The sequence below is a fragment of the Quercus lobata genome, chromosome 11 (assembly GCF_001633185.2).
Source record: "Quercus lobata isolate SW786 chromosome 11, ValleyOak3.0 Primary Assembly, whole genome shotgun sequence".
Lineage (NCBI taxonomy): Eukaryota > Viridiplantae > Streptophyta > Magnoliopsida > Fagales > Fagaceae > Quercus > Quercus lobata.
Window position 1 is genome coordinate 8,848,624 of NC_044914.1, and position 20,290 is coordinate 8,868,913.

The 20,290-nt window shown below is 38.9% G+C and overlaps 2 protein-coding genes across 2 annotated transcripts; both read left to right on the forward strand.

Moving 5' to 3' along the window:
* Positions 1–1,998: 1,998 nt before the first annotated feature.
* LOC115966349 lies at positions 1,999–2,760 on the forward strand. The gene has a single exon (XM_031085597.1). It carries the CDS (start codon positions 1,999–2,001, stop codon positions 2,758–2,760), a length of 762 nt encoding a protein of 253 aa, XP_030941457.1.
* A 9,315-nt stretch (positions 2,761–12,075) lies between these two features.
* On the forward strand, positions 12,076–16,329 carry LOC115969392 (accelerated cell death 11-like). The gene is made up of 4 exons (XM_031089022.1): positions 12,076–12,374; positions 12,515–12,687; positions 14,974–15,119; positions 16,171–16,329. The coding sequence occupies exons 1-4, from the start codon at positions 12,189–12,191 to the stop codon at positions 16,287–16,289; spliced, it is 624 nt and encodes a 207-aa protein (XP_030944882.1). The 5' UTR covers positions 12,076–12,188; the 3' UTR covers positions 16,290–16,329.
* Positions 16,330–20,290: the final 3,961 nt, after the last annotated feature.

Genomic DNA, 20,290 nt, shown 5'->3' on the forward strand with positions numbered 1-20,290 from the left:
AAATGTGTCCAATTTCTTTTAAGATGTTAATTTTCTTTTAAGCAAAATTTAGCAAATGTTTTCTTTGATAAATCTAGCTAGAGTTTAAGTATCGGTTGGCGAGGTCGATATTCTTCCCTTCCTGACCAGAGAGGAATAGGGAATCCGACAACGTATCATTGCCCAATGTATTTGTCTACACCATGATGCTGGACAAGACAATGTGCTCCAAAGTTAAACATGGCACCAGGGCAGGTCCCAAATTTTCCAAGTATTCCCAATTTTCGTGTTAGTACCAGATACTCTATGATCAGGACTTTACAAAAAACAAGACAATGTGCTCCACTGTTAAACATGGCACTATGACAGGTCCTAAATTTTCCAAGTATTCCTAATTTTCGTGTTAGCACCGGATACTCTGTCAGGACTTTACAAAAATATCAAATTTACTTCGTTAGCACAAACAACACTTAAATACCGTTTCCCGTCAAAAAAAAAAAAAAAAACACTTAAATACCGTTTGAAAATTTTATACTTGTTGAAGTCCACTACTTACTTTCAACGGTTTTTCTTAACTGTACATGTTTCACAGAAACTACATTATAACAATTATATGCGCAAGATAGTATTGATGGTCCTGAAAATATACTTGTCCACCCAAGAAGGACGATAGACAAGGACGACGCCGAAACCAGCCCAGCCCAGGAAGAACTGCCTGACAAAGACTCAACCATCGTCCCTTAGTTATGACGAGGCGTTACAAAAGATAAATAATGATCTTTCGTACTGTTGGAAGATCATTCTATCCATTTAACACCCTACATGGGCGTTACAACTTCGGCAACGATTCCACCATTAAAGCAAAAACCAACGGCTAAGAAGAGAGCGCCTATATATGTCCATTGATAAAACCCAACAAAAAGGTACACTAAAAAACTTTCTAATACATCCACATTACTTTCTTCAAACTCTAACTATTCTAACTTTGGCATCGGAGGCTCTGTGGCAGGCGCCACACCGGTGACCGTACTTTCTTTTCAACTTGTCTCTGGATCAGGATAAGCTGCGGACGACTCCCGTCTGGACGAACATCTCTACTAACGATTCAGGCATCATCAGTTTGGCGTCATTTGTAGGGACAACTCTTGAGCACCCAGTTCAAGAACACAGTTCCATTCCAAATTATAAGTTCAGATGGAGTTCAGCACTAACCTAGATCTTGCGGCATTGGCCCTACAAATTCAATCACTAGCAGCCACTATGGAGGAACCCATTGTGGAGGAACTCACTAAGCAAAACCAGGAGATGAGGCAGTTGTTGCAGCAAGAAGATAACCACACGGGAATCAATAGGGACGACGATGAAGACCGTTACAGGAGACGAACCAGCACTCCAGAAGAAGCAAATTTAGATTTCCTTAGGGAGATGAGGAAGGAGATGGACGAGCTGAGAAGCTCTATCAAGGGAAAGACAGATCAAAGTTTGGATAGAATTGTCAGAAAGACGGATTCACCCTTTACCGTAGCAGTCCAGGAGTGCCCAGTACCCTCTAAGTTCTGTCTACCCCAGCTTGAGCCCTTTGAAGGATTAAAAGATCCGTTAGACCATCTAAACACATTCAAGACAACCTTGGGTCTTTAGCAATGTCCTAATGAGATTCTGTGCTGCTCCTTTCCCACTACCCTTAAAGGGGCAGCCAGGGAATGGTTCACCAAATTGCCAACGTCATCCATTGATAACTTCGAACAGCTAAGCAGCTCATTTGTTCGTCATTTTGTTGGAGGACAATGTCCGAAAAGGACAGCTGATCATTTGCTTATGATCAAATAAGGTGAAAAGGAAACTTTGAGATCTTATGTAACGCTCTTCACACGAGGAATGCTGGAGGTAGACGAGTCCAACGATAAGGTGAAACTTACAACTTTTAAGGTAGGATTAAAGTCTAGAGATTTTGTGGTTTTCTTGGCAAAAAATCCACCCAAGACGATGGCAAAGGCGCTATTGAAAGCATAGAAGTATATGAACGCTGAAGATGCTCTAGTAGCCATAGATGGAGCAGAAAAACCAAAGGAGAAGAAGAAGGAAAAAGAAGACGATCGAAGAGGACAAAAAAGAGATCAAGCTAACCGACGGAATGATGAAGGAAGTAGACGAAGAGATGACAAAAATCCTCGACCAATGAAGTTCATGCCTTTAGTGGTGCTCGTTGACCAGATCTTAACAGAAATAAGAGACGAACCATCTCTTAAATGGCCTATGCCACTCCACTCATCACCTAGTGTGCACGACAAGAAGAAATACTGCCATTTTCACAAAGTCCATGGGCATTACACAGAAGATTGTCGGGATCTGAAGGAGCAGATAGAAGAACTCATATGGAAAGAGAAACTACAGAAGTATGTGAAAAGGGGAGATTTCAGCAAATACGGTAAGAAGGATAAGCATGAAGGTTCCCAAAGAGACGAAGATCACCCACCACCTCGTCCACAAAGTGCACTAGGGGAGATAAAAACTATCACGGGAGGACCAACCACAGGGGGATCGTTTAGATCCCTCAGAAAGTCACACCAAAGCCAGGTAAACAGTGTTCACAGCCTACCTCTCCTGAAACAAAGACGGACGAACCAAGACATGTGCTTCTCAGAAGAAGATGCCAGAGGAGTAAAGCAACCTCATGACGACCCACTGATCATTATGATCATGATCGAGGGGTTCAATACAAGGAGGGTTCTGATAGACAATAGGAGCTCAGTGGACATTATCTACCTTTCCGCCTTCTAGCAATTAAAAGTAGACCCTAAAAGGTTTCGTCCTTTTGAGTCACCCCTTGTTAGTTTCAGTGGAGACATGGTGTACCCCCGTGGAATAGTGATGTTAACAGTCACGACCGGTTCATACCCCCTCCAGGTAACCAACAAACACAATTTTCTGGTGGTAGACTCACCCTCATCCTACAATGTGATCATAGGACAACCTACCCTCAACCGCTGGAGAGCTGCTACTTCCACATACTGTTTGAAGGTAAAGTTTCCAACAGAACAGGGGGTCGGAGAGATAAGAGGAGACCAGGTGTTGGCAAGGGAGTGTTACCAGGCTGTCCTGGCCTCAAAAGAGAACCACATGTGGATAATTGAAGATAAAACACCAAAGATCGTGGAGAAGCTAAAAACGATAGAGTTGATCGAGGGAAGTCCGGCAAAGACGACCTAAGTAGGGACGAATCTAAGTACAAAGACGAAGGAAGGGATTATCAACTTCCTGAAAGATAACCTCGACGTATTTGCTTGGAGCCACGAGAATGTGCCAGGGATCCCAACAAACATCATCCAACACCGCCTGAATGTAGACCTAAAGAAAAAGCCCGTCCAACAGAGAAGAAGAGTCTTTGCCCCTAAACGAAACAAAGCAGTAATGGACAAAGTAAATAAGCTACTTGCTGCAAATTTTATTCGAGAAGTCTACTATCTTGAGTTGTAACGTTGTTATGGTCAAGAAGGCAAATGGGAAGTGAAGAATATGCGTCGACTTCACGGATCTAAACCAAGCCTGCCCGAAGGATAGTTTTCCTTTACCCAAAATTGATCAGCTAGTAGATTCAACCGTCGGACATAAACTTCTCACTTTCATGGATGCATTTTCTGGATATAACCAGATACAAATGGCTGAGGAAGATCAAGAAAAAACTGCTTTCATCACTAGCCAAGGACTCTATTGCTACAGAGTTATGCCCTTTGGTTTGAAGAACACAGGGGCCACGTATCAAAGATTGGTAAACTAGATGTTCAAAAAACAGATTGGGCGAAATGTGGAGGTATACGTTGATGATATGCTCGTCAAGAGCAAAGAGGAAGAGGATCACCTGGACGATCTTAAAGAGACGTTCAACACACTCAAACAGTACAACATGAAGTTAAACCCGTCCAAATGTGCTTTTGGGGTTTCCTCAGGGAAATTCCTTGGGTTTATGGTATCGCGAAGATGAATTGAAGCGAATCTCGAAAAGTGAGGGCTATCCTTGAGATGTCCTCACCAAAGATGATCAAAAAAGTACAATCACTCACGGGAAGAGTGGTAGCCCTCAACAGGTTTGTCTCCAAGGCAATAAACAAATGCCTTCCTTTTTTCAAGACTTTGAAGAAAGCATTTGTTTGGAAGGAGGAATGCGAGACAGCATTTCAAGAATTGAAACGCTACCTGAGCAACCCCCCACTCTTGAGTCCGTCTAAGGAAGGCGAAGAATTATTCTTATACTTCGCAGTATCTGTCACGACAGTTAGTGCAGCTTTGATCAGAGAAGAGAACAAGGTACAACACCCTGTGTATTATGTCAGCCAGGCCTTCTAGGGTGCTGAAGCTCGATATCCATGCATAGAGAAGATCACATTTGCCCTAATAGTGGCTTCAAGAAAACTTCGTCCCTACTTCCAAGCTAATCCTATCATAGTAATGACGGACCAACTTAGCAAGAAAGCAATGAGCAAACCCGAGGCCGCGGGACAAATGGTACAATGGGCCATTGAACTCAGCCAGTTTGATATAGAATACCGCCCACGGACGGCCATAAAAGCTCAGGCGTTAGCAGATTTCATAGCAGAATTCACCATCCCCGAGCATGTAGGCGACCAGGAAGACCTTTGGACAATTAATACAGATGGATCATCCACTCAGAAAGGAGGCGGGGCGGGTGTCGTTATCACCTCCCCTAAAGAGGATGTTCTCAAGTATGGGGTCCAGCTCAAATTCCCTATAACCAATAACGAAGCAGAGTATGAGACTTTGTTGACAAGACTAAGAATAGCTCGGGCACTTGGAGCTGAAAATATCATAGTTAAGAGCAACTCAAAGCTCATCATAGGGCAAATCAGAGAAGATTTTGAAGCAAAAGAGACAAGAATGCAGAAATACATCAAATTGACGAATCAGTTGGTAAGCAATTTTCATCGCGCAGAGTTTGTTCAGATCCCACGGGATCAGAATGCAGAAGCTGACGAAGTAGCACGGAGTGCGTCAGCAGATGACCAGGACAAGATAAATGATTGGAGGCTGGAAGAACAAAACTCTCCTAGCATCAAAGAGTTTCAAACTTTCCCTGTGCACACCCGCTCGGGATGGACGAGTCCAATTTTTTCGTTCCTCAGAGATGGACGATTACCACCAAATCTCGAAGAAGCCAAGAAGATCCAAGAGCAAGCTGCCCGATTCACAGTACTAAATAACGAGCTTTACAAAAGGAGCTTCTCCCAGCCCTACTAAGATGTATAGAAGAGGAAGAGGCCAGATATGTCCTAGAGGAGGTACACGGGGGAGTTTGCGGAGATCACATGGGGTCAAAGTCCCTTGTCAGGAAGATCATGAGGACATGCTACTTTTGGCCCACGATGCAGCAAGACGCAGTAGATTTCGTGAAGAGATGTGACAGTTGCCAAAGGTATGGGAATGTTCAATGAGTCCCAGGGGAAAAAATGAAGACCATCTCCTCACCCTGGTCATTTGCACAGTGGGGGATCGATATTATGGGCCCCCTACCACAGGGAAAGAGAGAGATGAAGTTCCTACTTGTTGCAATTGATTACTTCATGAAGTGGGTCAAAGCGAAATCTCTTGCAACGATCACAGAGGCAAAGGTACAAAATTTTGTATGGAAAAATATTGTTTATAGGTTCGGGATATCAAGGACGATAATCTCAGACAATGGTTGTCAGTTCGATAGTCATGGGTTCAGGTCATTTTGCTCGAGCCTAGGTATCAAAAACAAATACTCATCACCAGGACATCCCCAGGCCAATGGACAGATGGAAGTAACCAACCGAACCTTGCTCAAGATTATCAAGTCCCGGTTAGTGGGGGCAAAGGGAGCATGACTCGAGGAATTACCAAGTGTCCTGTGGGCTTACAGGACGACGGCATGAACACCAATAGGAGAAACACCCTTCAACCTAAAGTACGGCACAGAAGCAGTCATCACAGTCGAGGTAGGGCTCACTAGCCTCAGGAGGGAGTTCTTTGACGAACAATGCAATGACGATCAACTGAAGCTGAACCTTGATTTCCTGGATGAGGTCAGAGACCAAGCCTCTCAAAGAATGGCCAAGTACCAGCAGAAGATGGCCGAATACTACAATCAGAGAGTAAAACTGAAAAGATTCAGCATCGGGGATCTAGTCCTTTGGAAGGTGACTCCTGCAACAAAAGATCCAGCACAAGGCAAACTAGGTTCAACCTGGGAAGGACCCTACAGAGTCGTCCACCATTCATGACAGGGAAATTACCACCTAGAAGACTTAGAAGGAAAGAGGCTACCTCGTCCGTGGAATGTCGAACATCTAAAGAGGTATTATGAAAAGGAATCATAGCCTGATTATAAGCAGTTAACATAATTTTATTTCGTGTTTTTTAATACAAGTTATGTAATAAGTGATTATTCAGAATTTCGTAAGTTGTTATCTAGCATTTTCCAAGTATTATCTAGCAATTCATGCGCTCTAATTATTTCTTCCTCAAAAGACCAAAATGATCATCCAAATCAGAAAGACAATAAGATTCCTTAAATGGATGTACATCGTCCCAATCAAGAAGATGATAAAATTCCTTAAATGGATGTACATCGTCCCAATCAAAAAGACGATAAAATTCCTTAAATGGATGTACATCATCCAAATCAAAAAGACGATAAAATTCCTTAAATGGAAGTACATCGTCCAAATAAAGATGAAAACAAGAATATTTCAACAAAAATTCTTCAAGTCCCCAGAAGGACAGAGGAAATGTTTCAACAATAATTCCCTAAGTCCCCATAGGGACGAAAAGAATACTTCAACAAAAATTCTCCAAGTCCCTAGAAGGACGAAGAAATTGTTTCAAAAAAAATTCCCTAAGTCCCTATAAGGACGAAGAAAATATATCCACAATTGAAATGAACAAGGAAAATACCAACAAATATATCATTTATAAAAAGATGCAAATTGTTCGAAAGCCCTAAAACATACAGGGCACAAAAAGATTGTTCGTCCAAAAGCCCCAAAACATATAGGGCACATAAAAAAAAAAAAGTATTAAAAAGTGAAGCCTAGTCAAGCCGGAGGAGCATCATCACCACCCTTGTCCGCCTCAGGGGGATCCTCAGTAGGAACCTGAGCAACTTGGGTCGCCTTGTCCACCTCAATCTCCTTATCCAAGGCTTCGAAATCCAGGTCTTCTAGATCGATTCCCGGCCCGTGCTTCACCAAGTACCTTCTCAATAATTCGAAACCTTTGAAGTACCACTAGAACAAAATGGTGTTGTATTCTTCTGTTGTCTGGAAGGCAAGGACGACCTTAGCGATTGCGACTTTCATTCTTTGGCCGTCCGATGCGAGAAGTTCGTCCTTCTACTTTACCAACAACTTCTCGGCTCCAAGTTGCTCGGTCAGAACCTTGACTTGCTCCTTAGAAGTATTATGTGCGTCCATGGCAGCAATCAAGTCCCTCCGCAACCCCGAAGCCTCAGCCTCTAAAGCCTTCACTTTTGAAGTGGCCATAACGGCCTTCTCTTCGTTCACTAAAAATTGAGTAGTAAGATGCATCGTCTCTCCTAACACCTAACAGTAAAGAGTACCGTCAAAACTTGAATCAACAAAAAAGAAAGGAATAATAGGGTAAGAGGAAGATTACCTGGACGAGATTATGAACATGCTGGCTCACCATCTTGTGGGAGGGTACCAGGGAAATCTCCTTCATTTCTTTAGGAGTTAAAAACTCATTCGCCCGAGCCATGGCTGGTTCAGCGTCAGCACAAATGTTGGAGCCCATTTTTTCCTTGCCCTTGTACCCTGTCTTCCGTCTCTTAGGGGCAGGGACCTTTTCAATAGAAATTGCAGGAGAAGCTGTCCGTCCTTCATCCAAGGTAGGGGTGGACGAACCTCTCTCAGCCGCTTCTTTCTCTTTTTCCTTATCAGTTATCCTTGATGTTTTCTGGCCAATACTGGAAAGAGGTTTGTTCTTCTTCGCCTTAATTTTTGCGTACATATCCTTGTTAAACTTGCTTGTCATCTCTGCACCAAAAAGGAAGGAAAATCCAAGAATTAAAATAAGAAAAAAAAAAAAGGACGATCGTGCATGTCAAGACGACTCACGTTTCCTCTGTTCTCGGTCAATTGCTTGAAGAACGTAGAGTGAAGGCTCAGGACCCAAACAGTGACGAGCCAATATGCGTGGATCAACTAGCTTGTCAAAGTCGTCGATCGTCCTTGTGTACTTAATCGCTTCCTGAACTCTTTCTTCAAACTGGCTATCAAGATCAGGATGCTCCTTCACTACAAAAAAAATCACACATTGTAAGGACAATCAAAATCAGCCAAAGTACCGGAAAAAATAGACATAAAAGGCAAACGCACCAATATGAGGGGTCTCCCACCGGTGCAGCAACCTTGGGACATTCCCCCAAAAGTCGTCGGATAAAGTCTCCCAACCATCGCCTGACACAAAGAAATATTTGGACTTCCAGTAATGGAAGGACGAAGGAAGGTCAACGAAGAGGCGAGATCTCCTATACCAGGGAACAAATTCATAATATCCAAACTCCTTGGACTCTTTTAAGCAATAGAGATGAATAAACTTGTTGAGAGTGATCATGTCTCCATCCGCTATGGTCGTCCAGATCACCATACAGCTTATGACGATTCTTTAGGAATTCGGCATAAGCTGCCTGGGGGCTATATGTAGGTGATCTAGAAGTTCCATAATGAACGAGTGAACGGGAAGCCTTAGGCCACACAAGAAAGCAGCCTCGTAAAAACAGACCTCACCATGGGCAAAGGCACAAGCCTTTTCGCCCTTCCTGGGAAGACGCGCCCTAGTTTCATCTAGAAACTGAAACCTATCCCTAAACTTATTAAAGACATCCACCTTCAAGGTATACTTTTCCTTGAGGGCATGAAAGGGACGAGGAGTTGCAGAAGTAGAAGGAAGGACGGATAAAGGAGGAGGAACGGAGGTAGCTGTGTCCTTAACAGCCCCGTCTGCAACCACACTAGAAGACAAACCCTTTTCCTAACCACTCGATCCCAACTCAGATCCCATATTTTCCCTCCTAAGGACCCCACGAACTGATTTAAACCAAGACAAAGATTGATGCAACAAAGGATACAGGTCACCTAACGCTAAATCAAGGCTACTACCCCCTACAACGAAACCCCCAATTTGTGGGTATCGGTCTCTAGAAGAATCTAACAGCCCCCCTAAGGGAGCAAAAAGAAAGGCGATGGAGGGAGAAATATGCCTAAATTCAGTATAATCCACCATTAAGGAAAGATACGCAATCCCAAAAAGGAAAATAAGAATGCGAAAGAGAAGAATATAGTATAGCCAAAAAGAGAAAGAGCGTAAAAATAGGCAAATGTATCTGGAAATAAGGAGGAAAACCGAAAAGGCTGGGAGCAAAATACGCAGCAGCAACAGTGAATTCAGAGAAATCAGACGTAGAGAGAGTGGAGAGAAAGGCTAGAAGTCAGAAAAATCAAACGCAAAAGGAAAGTGAAAAGATGAAAAATGAAAGGCAAAGAGTTAAAAAGTTTGCCTTGAAAAATGCGGGAAAAACTTAAAAGGCATTCACTGGAAACAAGAACTACTCACTAATCAGAAAAGGACACGTGGCCACGATGCGTGCCATGCTGCCATAAAACCATTAATGCGGAGAACATAACCCCAAGCGTCAGAAAACTTTTCAAAAAAAAAAAAAAAACCTCTCATATTCCTTAGACCGTCCAAATTATGGACGATCTTGGAATAGGGGGGCAGCTTATGGTCTCGAAATATACTCGTCCACCCAAGAAGGATGATAGACAAGGACGATGCCGAAACCAACCCAGCCCAGGAAGAACTACCTGACAAAGACTCAACCATCGTCCCTCAGTTACGACGAGGTGTTACACAAGATAAATAATGATCTTTTGTACCGTTGGAAGATCATTCTGTCCATTTAACACCCCACATGGGTGTTACAACTTCGGTAATGATTCCACCATTAAAGCAAAACCAACGGCTAAGAAGAGAGTGCCTATATATGTCCATTGATAAAACCCGACAAAAAGGTACGCTAAAAAACTTTCTAATACATCCACATTACTTTCTTCAAACTCTAGCTATTCTAATTTTGGCATTGGAGGCTCTGTGGCAGGCGCCACACCGGTGACCGTACTTTCTTTTCAACTTGTCTCTGGATTAGGATAAGCTGCGGACGACTCCCGTCTAGACGAACATCTCTATTGACGATTCAGGCATCATCAAGTATAATTGTCATTATGACAATTATAACTCCACATGTGATAATATAATTGTCATTATGACAATTATAACTCCACATGTGTTGGTAGTCCAGTGGTAGGAGACGCCTTACCGGTGATTGGCGCTAGCAGTCTAGTGGCCAAAGATGATGCACTGACGATCAGTGTCGATGGTCTAGTGGCCAGAGACCCCGCACCAAACCATGCTAAGATTCATAAATTGGTTACATTAGTTTATGGTTTGCCAATATAGTCCTTTATATGAATTCAACAAATGAATTAGAAAAATGATAGAGATTATTAAAGGAAAAATGATCTTGTGTTTCCACTACATGTAATGAAATACTCATATTATGTGAGCCATAGGAGGAGCTAGGGGTGTCAAGGGGGGGGGGGGGGCATGGCCTCCTCTAGCTTTTGAAATTTTCCATTAATTTTCTTTTACATTTGGTGATAAATCTAAAAATAATACAAAAATGTATTCACCGGCCCCCCTGAGAAAATTTCCTGGCTCCGCCACTGAATTGTGGGCCTCACACATTAGTGGGATCAACGGTAAGTATACAGCCACATGCAGTGAAATTGGAGGGTGTATTTGTTTATAAAATAGTTACATAAAATAGTAAAGATGGGTTTTGACAAAGTAGGTCAAATTTTAATGCAAATTATAACTCTTGGAGATAGATGTATGCTTTTGAAAACCTTCCCTACGAGAAAGTATTCCATGTTTCGATAATACCAACTCAGCATCTGTTTTGGTATTTTCTACCTAGTAAATAAGTGACACCTGTTTCAAAAAAATCACATCAGACTATTCTAATAAATTAATCACAATATTTTATACTATCGGAAAGATAAATTAATCATTTATTGGAGTAGTCTAATGTGATTTTTTAAAACATGTATCACTCATTTATTGGGTATGAAATACCAAAACAAATGCTAAGATGGTATTACCGAAACATGACATACTTTCTCCTTCCCTACAGTCAGTGTGCAGTGTGCTGTGTGTTTAGCAAGCTGTCCTGGAACTTTCTTTAATGATATTTAATATCAGAGCATCGCTTGGTTTCACCGCTAGTTACAAAGAATAAATTCAACACATGAAAGCCTGGTTGTGCAATCCTTAATAACTTCTCTACACACTAATATATATTGTGATCAAGAAGCTAACCTTTAATCTTCTGTGAACTTACTGGCTTGCAATTGCAATGGCGGCACGAGACAATCCCTTGAGGAAGTTGGCAGATGCAATCGAGGGGCTTTCGAGTACTGTAAACTCAGAGAATCCACGGTAAGTATACAGCCACATGCAGTGAAATTGGAGGGTGTATTTGTTTATAAAATAGTTACATAAAATAGTAAAGATGGGTTTTGACAAAGTAGGTCAAATTTTAATGCAAATTATAACTCTTGGAGATAGATGTATGCTTTTGAAAACCTTCCCTACGAGAAAGTATTCCATGTTTCGATAATACCAACTCAGCATCTGTTTTGGTATTTTCTACCTAGTAAATAAGTGACACCTGTTTCAAAAAAATCACATCAGACTATTCTAATAAATTAATCACAATATTTTATACTATCGGAAAGATAAATTAATCATTTATTGGAGTAGTCTAATGTGATTTTTTAAAACATGTATCACTCATTTATTGGGTATGAAATACCAAAACAAATGCTAAGATGGTATTACCGAAACATGACATACTTTCTCCTTCCCTACAGTCAGTGTGCAGTGTGCTGTGTGTTTAGCAAGCTGTCCTGGAACTTTCTTTAATGATATTTAATATCAGAGCATCGCTTGGTTTCACCGCTAGTTACAAAGAATAAATTCAACACATGAAAGCCTGGTTGTGCAATCCTTAATAACTTCTCTACACACTAATATATATTGTGATCAAGAAGCTAACCTTTAATCTTCTGTGAACTTACTGGCTTGCAATTGCAATGGCGGCACGAGACAATCCCTTGAGGAAGTTGGCAGATGCAATCGAGGGGCTTTCGAGTACTGTAAACTCAGAGAATCCACACCTTAAGATCAGTGATGTAGTTCAGTTTGGCCGTCTCAGTACTCCTTCCATCTTCTTCCTAGGAATCGCTTTTAAGTTTGCGGACTTGGAGCTCCAAAGCAAGGTACTGTGAAGTGTGAACCCATATAATTACTTGCAATTAATATCTTCTATAACAATGTTTCTGAAGTTTGCTGTAATTTCTTTGTTCTTCATCATACACTACTCTAACTCTGTCCCGATCTGTAATACAACCAATGAAAGGTGGATAATCTTGAGGAAGCCTCGAAGACATACGACACAGTACAGGCTTTACTGGAAGGTGAGACTGAAAATGGATCTGCCAAAAATACTGGTAGTCATTGCAGAAACCTGGTGCGGCTTAAGCGTGTAATTGACTTGGTGAGGGTGATGCTGGAGCAAGTTCTTGCTAGCGGGTATGCCAAAAATACTCATGATTTCGGTTTAAAAAACCCTGTAACAAACACTACCTATAAGAATAATGATAATAATAATAGTATAATTTTCACATAAAAGTTTCATATACTACCCTTGCTCCCAATTAAAAAAAAAAAATATATATATATATATATTTTTTTTTTCATCAGAGATTTGTGAATTGGGAAAATTATTAGGTATTCCCGGAGTACCATAAATGTGTACTCCCTCATCTCACATGAATGGTGGGTCACACTATGAATTTAATTAGTGAGACCCACCATTCATGTAAGAGGAGGGAGTATGCATTTATAGTATTCCGGGAGTACACAATAATTTCCCGGTGAATTGCATATATGATTCTAAAAATTAAAAAAGAAGAAGAAGAAGAAGAAGAAGAAAAAGAAAGGTGGTGTGAATTGCATTTGTTAATGCTTTAAAACTATGCAAGTTAATAACAGTAGGGGAAAAATGGAAGTTAATTCTTATGCCTTTAGGGAGGAATTTTTTTTTAGAATGTGAGATTTACCTAAATACTAAAATTGAGAGATCTATTTTCTTTAAAATAAATTGAAAAAAATACTTAGTTTATAAGTGTTAAGAGGATACCAGCAAAGTGGTACAATCAACATCGATCTCACTTCATCTCACTTCCTTGATTGCTTTATATATATATATATATATATATATATATTCTCAACATTTCTTTTTCTATTCTTCTCAATATTTAAAATTTTGGTTTATAACAAAAACCCAAATTTTAAAGTGGTGAAAAAGCGAAGAGATATAGAGGAGAAAAAGAAAAAAAGAAAAAAGGATAATGGCGACTTTAAGGTTAAAAAAAAAAAAAAAATCGCTAAGCCACCACACCTACACTGTTATGCATAAAAAAATAAAATAAAAAATAATGCTTTATATGTTTAACTGTAAAATGTTTCAATTTGAAAATATATTAAATTTGAAAAAAATTTTCAATAAAATATTTAAGGTATTTAGTGCAGCATTTTAATTTTTCACGTACAAACCACGAAAACCAACGGCTTTTAGTCACTAGAGTTAGCCAGACTGCTTGCTCTTGCCACCAAACTGCCAGATCCAGTGATCAGCTAGATCAACGATTCTGCCCACTAGACTGGTGACCTGCCCACTAGACTGGTGACTTAGCCACTAGATGGAGAGAGAGCCTTTATGTGTTTTTTGTAAAAAAAATTTACCCTATTTATTGGGTGAAACCTTTTACAATATTTTATAAAGGATTTCACACTTAATGAAAGTATTTTTAAGTTTGATCAATTTTGCAATGATACAAATATGGTTAAATGTTGAAACCCACAAATTATCTACAGCACCCACGACAAACCCATCGAATTGAAGCTTAAAAAAAATTAAAAGGAAGAAAAAAAAGTAATAAATAAAAACTTACCAATATTAAATTCTATTTAATTTTTTTGTTTTTTAATAATAATGCATCTGACCACTTTCCATTAGTCATCATTCATATGTTTTCTTTTACATCAACTGAATATTGATGTCCTCAAAGGCTCAAACATTCATATGTTTCTTACCTCAGACATCACTTAGCTATAATTGTGGGTGGTAACTTTAACAATGAGAATAGAAGCTTTGTAGATAATAGTCCTCCCATGAAGGCCATTAAAGCTACTTTCTCATTTGTCTATTGTATTTGTAACACTTCTTTGATGAATCTGGTCACATAATCTTGTTAACATTAGGGCTCACCTTTACTGTGCTTAACATTAACGAGATATGTGGCTGGTCTCTCTTGCCTTTGTCCACAGTAAAGTGATCACTTACAAACAATTTGTTCGTGGGTTCCAGTTAGTTTAACTAGTAAAGTATTTTATTATTAAATAAGAGATTTTGAATTCAATCCCAGTCAGTACCAAAAACCAATTAGTGTTTAAGTTTGATAATTATCATAAAGTGAACACCATAAGTTTGAAAAATTAACATATTTATAAAAAAAACAAAAAAAACCACTTGCTCACCTTGACAAACGACTTCCAATCTATGTGAACATTGTCGATTCTTCCACTCTATTTTTCTTATTATTGGGTTCTCCCTGTACAACTTCCTGCCTAGCTTGTGTACTATTTTCAATCTGCTTGGTGATATTGATATTCAGACCCATGTTATGCATGTAGCGAAGTAAAATATCATTTTATTATATAATAATATTATTGTCCTTATATGCATACTATTCTCTCATAGATCATTGTTATATTTAAACGTAAATTTCTATATAACGCCTTCCACCATGACAGGGGAAATTCACTCGTTGAGCCATTTACAGCAGCTTATGAGCAAGTTTTTGCCCCATACCATGGATGGACCGTTAAGAAAGCTGTGATTGCTGCATTGGAAGAACTTCCTTCTAAGGACCTCTTATTTACGTTGTTAAATGAAGATGGTAAGTATTCCATCTTATATTCTTAGCTTCTTTCTTTTCGAAATGTTGATAGTATTGTATCTTCTTGAAATGAGGAGCAGATAATACACTTGCCTCACGTATTGGGTCGAAAGCTTGAGCACTGAACATAAAGGATACCAGTGTTATGATCCTAATTCCTATTTCAAAAAGACTAGCTATACGATACCTTTCAATTTTGGCTTCTATATGGGAGCATAAAATGTGCAATCAATTTCAACATGTCCTGTTAATCAAAAAAAAAAAAAAAAAAAAAAAAAAAAAATTCAACATGTCCTACTCTTCCTGTCCTTTCCCTCTTCTCAAACTATTGTTGATCCTTATCCTAAGTCTACACCCCTAAACCAACTATAAATTATACAAACAATAATTTTTCATCTAAGTAACTTTTGCCTGATTTGCAGATAAGTAGTGTTATATCTACAACAATTTCACAAAAAATCTTATGTAACAAGTTGCTTTTTTGTTACTAGTTTTAGACTGGGCCCACCAATGACATTAGCATTTCTCTTTCAAGATACCAATAAAACACTAGTTCCTAAATTTCTTAGAACAAGTCACTTAAGTTCACTCCACCTTACTTTCTATCATGCCTTTAGTAACTTTATGTAAGCCATACTCTTATAGTGAGGCCTCCTCATAGTATTTTTTTCTGTGTTTTCTAATAGTTTAGTTTCAAATTTTGAGTTCTGATCATATGCTAGCTTTTGTTTGACATATGATAACCTCGGTTACACTAGTGGTGAATAAGGGCCTGTTTGGTAACGTTATTTAAGCAACAGTATTTGTTGTTTAAATAACACAATATGTATTTTCACAATACTTTTTCACCCATACGTATTTCCACAACACTTAAACAACGTTACTAAAACAATTTTACCAAATGGGTTCTAAAGTTTTCACTCTAGCAAAAATGACTTCCTTAGAGATTAATCATAACCAAAAAAAAAAAAAAGGAAAATCTTTGCATATTTTAAATATTTATTAAATGGTTTTGGTTTTGTTCTTCTAAATTTTCTTTAAACTTTATCAGATGATTCAGTGAAGGAGCCTATGCAAAAGTACATTACTGCATCAAAAGCTGTTCTGCAGTACGTGGATAACATCTTCCTATCAACTGAGACAGGAGCTGAGCTGCTTAAGATGATCTAATTTAAACTCCACTTTGGTAATTTGCTTATGAAGAATATATAATCAGTTTGCTTCATAAACAATGTGTGTTTAATAATGATGTAAAATTTGATAACTATATATTTTCTTATCATCATCTCATATGGGATTTGGAATATCTATTTTCACTTACTATAGCAATCTAGCCTACCTAACCACTCACGTTTTACCTCCTCTCTTGTCATAATCATTCCGTTAATTAATTAATAATTTTTTTTTTGGGTTTACATTGTACTATATTGTACACTTTTTACATATGTATGCAGTGTAAAATTTACATTACTAGTACAATGTAGATCTATAAGAGCATCTTCAATAGAATCATCAAATTTTTGTATTGTTTGGAGAATGAACAGTAATTTTTACCTTTATCTACCAACTTTTTCAAATACACTTTTCAACAGACTCTTTATTTCATTCTCTATCTCATTTAAATATTATTTCTTTATTCATTATTTATTCTTTTTGATAGTTTTTAGACCCCTTAAAACCAATTGATTTAACCTAGGTAATTAGCCAAGTTATTACTTAGTCCAATTTAACAAGTCTAGGTTATCACAATAACAAAGATCAAATCATGCAAAGCAGCGGAAAATAAATAACACAAAATATGATCACCCAGAAAACCAAACCGGTAAAAACCTGGGGAGGATTTGACCTAGCTATTCTCAAGATAAACTTGAATCCACTATCTTGAAAGAATCGAAGTTCATACAATAAGACTTACAAGCCCTCATACTCGACTTCTTATTGCTACCAACCAGTAGAACTTACTGACATGACCACGTGCAAGCTCCGAATCCACAGACTCCTTCTTTCTTGGATTCACCACCAGATACAAGCACACCCGCTTGTGTTTTCTTTAAGTTTCAATGGCAGCAACCGAGTTGATCATCAAGGTGTAGATAAATCTTCTCCTTGAAAACCCTAAATTTGTGTAAAGGAAAACTCCTCTAGATCTCACAAGAGATTTACACAAACCGCAATATGAGCAACACTAAAACGTGACTAGGGTTTGCCTTTTATACTTAGGACAAATAAGAAACCCTAAAAATGTTTTCAAACAACTAGGACTGAGTTGGAAAATTCTGCAGAAAAACATTCTGCCTGAGCTTCGATGGATCGAGCCTAAGCTTCGATCGATCGAGCCAGGCCGAAATGCATTAATCTTTTTTGCATTAAGCTCGATTCCAATTTTACATAAATGCACAACTTTGAGCAAGACTAAAACACTTCTAAACACATTGTTTTGATCATGGTTTACCAACAATACAAATTAGAGTTCTAAATACATAAAATCCTAAGTCTTTAGAATCTAACAAACTCCCCCTTTGGCAATCCGTGACAAAACACAACTTAGAAACTCAAAGTTTACAAAATAAGAGCCCTTTACAAAAATAATGCTCATAAAACAAATTCAATTCTAACTACTATCCATCAGTTGCAAGTGTAAATAGCAGTTTAATTGAATCAACCTGTATATTTCCTGAAACACTAAACAAAATGCATAATCGCATGTGTGGAAACAATACAAGTAAACAAATTAAATTCTTGATTTCAAACAACACACAATAAAGACATATATCAACGAATAACTCATAAATATAAATCAATAAACAGTTTGAAACAAGAAACATATAAGATACCAATAAAAATACTCACTCCCCCTAACATGAATATCTCATCTTTTTTTTTTTTTTTTTTTTTTTTTTTTGATACCAAATAAGGGAGATTACAAAAAGGCTGGATTAAACCAGCAAAGTTTAAGAGGCATTATAGTTGCCTGTCTAGCTATATTACATAAAGACTTACACAGCACGTGAGGGACTAAGATCATTTTACAGAGGAATCCATTTAGAACAAGAAAATTGATGTCAGCAAGTCTAACATTGTCCTGCCCATCAGAAGCTCTTCCAGAGTTGAAGACTTTGACTAAACCTCTGCAGTCACTTAGAAACAAAACATGATGAAGACCATGGTTTTCTGCAATGAGACAAGCTTCCACCACAGCTTCAAGTAAAACTCCAGGTGCTGTTCTTGCCAAACTACTATTAACACCAAAAAACATAAAATCTCCCTATGTGTTTATAGCTTTATATACATAGGCCCTTCTATTCTTCTTCTTGTTTCTGAAACCAGCAACTTTGATAATTAATTGCCAGGGTCCTGCAGCTGACTGGGTTGGTGGTTTAGGTCTACTTGAGAACCAGTTTGAGTTTTGTTGGTCAGAGAATGCATTACCGTACCTGCAAGACAAAGTTTGAACCGTGAGAATTACTTGCATAGGATTAGGAGATATACCTTCATGAACCACTTGGTTCCTATGGTTCCAAATAGTCCACAAGGTGATGAAGAGGGATTGCAGATAATTCATGGAGCCAGGATCCTTGTAATTGTGAATAGTAATAACAGTAGATAACCAATGCTGAATGGAGATATTGCTGAAGTCAGAAGAATGGATTCCCAAGGATGAACCATGCCAACAGGCCCTAGAGAAAGGGCAGAGGAGAAAGAGATGAGTACTGGTTTCCTCATGATCATTACAGAAAGGACAGGTGGAATCAATCGAAATTCCTCGTTTCTTAAGATTGGAAAAGGTGGGAATACTGTCATGAAGCAACCTCCACACAAAAGTATTTATCTTCAAAGGGGTCTTCACTTTCCAAATCCTATACCAAACCTCTTGGTTTCTAAGAACTTGTTGGGGTGGGGCCAAGTGCTCTGAATTAAGAAACTCATAAGCTATCCGGACCTTATACTCTCCATCATAGGAATGCCTCCAAACCAGCTTATCTGATACAGACTTGGTTCTAGAAATGGGTGTTTGCAAGATTTGACTAGCCACAGGAGGAGGGTATAGAGATCTGACCAAATTATGGTTCCAGGAAACAGAATTGTGATCAATTAAGTCTCCTACAGTACCAGTTGGAAGCCTCTGGTCATGAAGATTGAGAGAAAGGCAATGATACCAATCTTTATGCTGGAGAGGAATGTTGTACCCATCACCCACCCACCAAGTTCCCTCTCTCAATATTGGATGGTTTTGCTTAATGATGTTCCTCCATGCCCAGGAGTAATGGGGCTTAGGGCAGCAATCCATTAAGGAATCTCTAGGGAAGTATTTGGCTTTGTAAGTCCTAGCTAGCAGAGATTGGGGCTTCTGGTTTATTTTCCAGAACTGTTTGTTGAGCATAGCTTGATTCATGGTTTTAAAGGATTTAAATCCTAGCCCTCCAAATCTTTTAGGTTGGCAGACTCTTTCCCAATTCAACAAATGCAATTTCTTTTCTCCAGTCTCATGTCCCCACCAAAAAGCTCGGATAATAGAATCCATTTTATTGCAAATAGATTCAGGTACCTTAAAGCAAGCAAAAGTATAAAGAGGGAGGGATTGAAGCACATAAGAAATGAGTGTGGTCCTGCCAGCTTGGGATAAAAGTCTGGCTTTCCACCCTTGAAGTTTTGATTGAAGTTTATCAACTAAAAATTGAAAGTCAGCACATCTATTACCTTTCAACACAAAATTCATACCAAGATATTTAGTAGGATTCTGGACGAGATTAACTTGAAGAGTTGAGGCAAGAAGTTCCTGGTCAGCAACATCCATATTTGGGGAACAAAACAGGTCAGATTTGGCTAAATTGATTTTCTGGCCAGAAAGTGAGCAATACCAGTCCAGAATAGCAATTAAAGTGGTTACAGACTTCTCTTCCTTTTTGAAAAAAAGAAGAGAATCATCTGCAAAAAGGAGATGGGTAAAGGACAACCCATTCCTACCCACTTTAACACCTTGTAATTGTTTATGACTTTCAGCTTGTATTAAGGCAATTGAGAGAATATTAGCACAAAGAAGAAAGAGGTAGGGAGAGAGGGGATCTCCCTGTCTTAATCCTTGGGAAGGCTTGAAAGAGGATGTTGAATTGCCATTAACAAGCAAAGTGTAGCTAACAGATGTCACACACTCCATAATCCATTGAATCCAT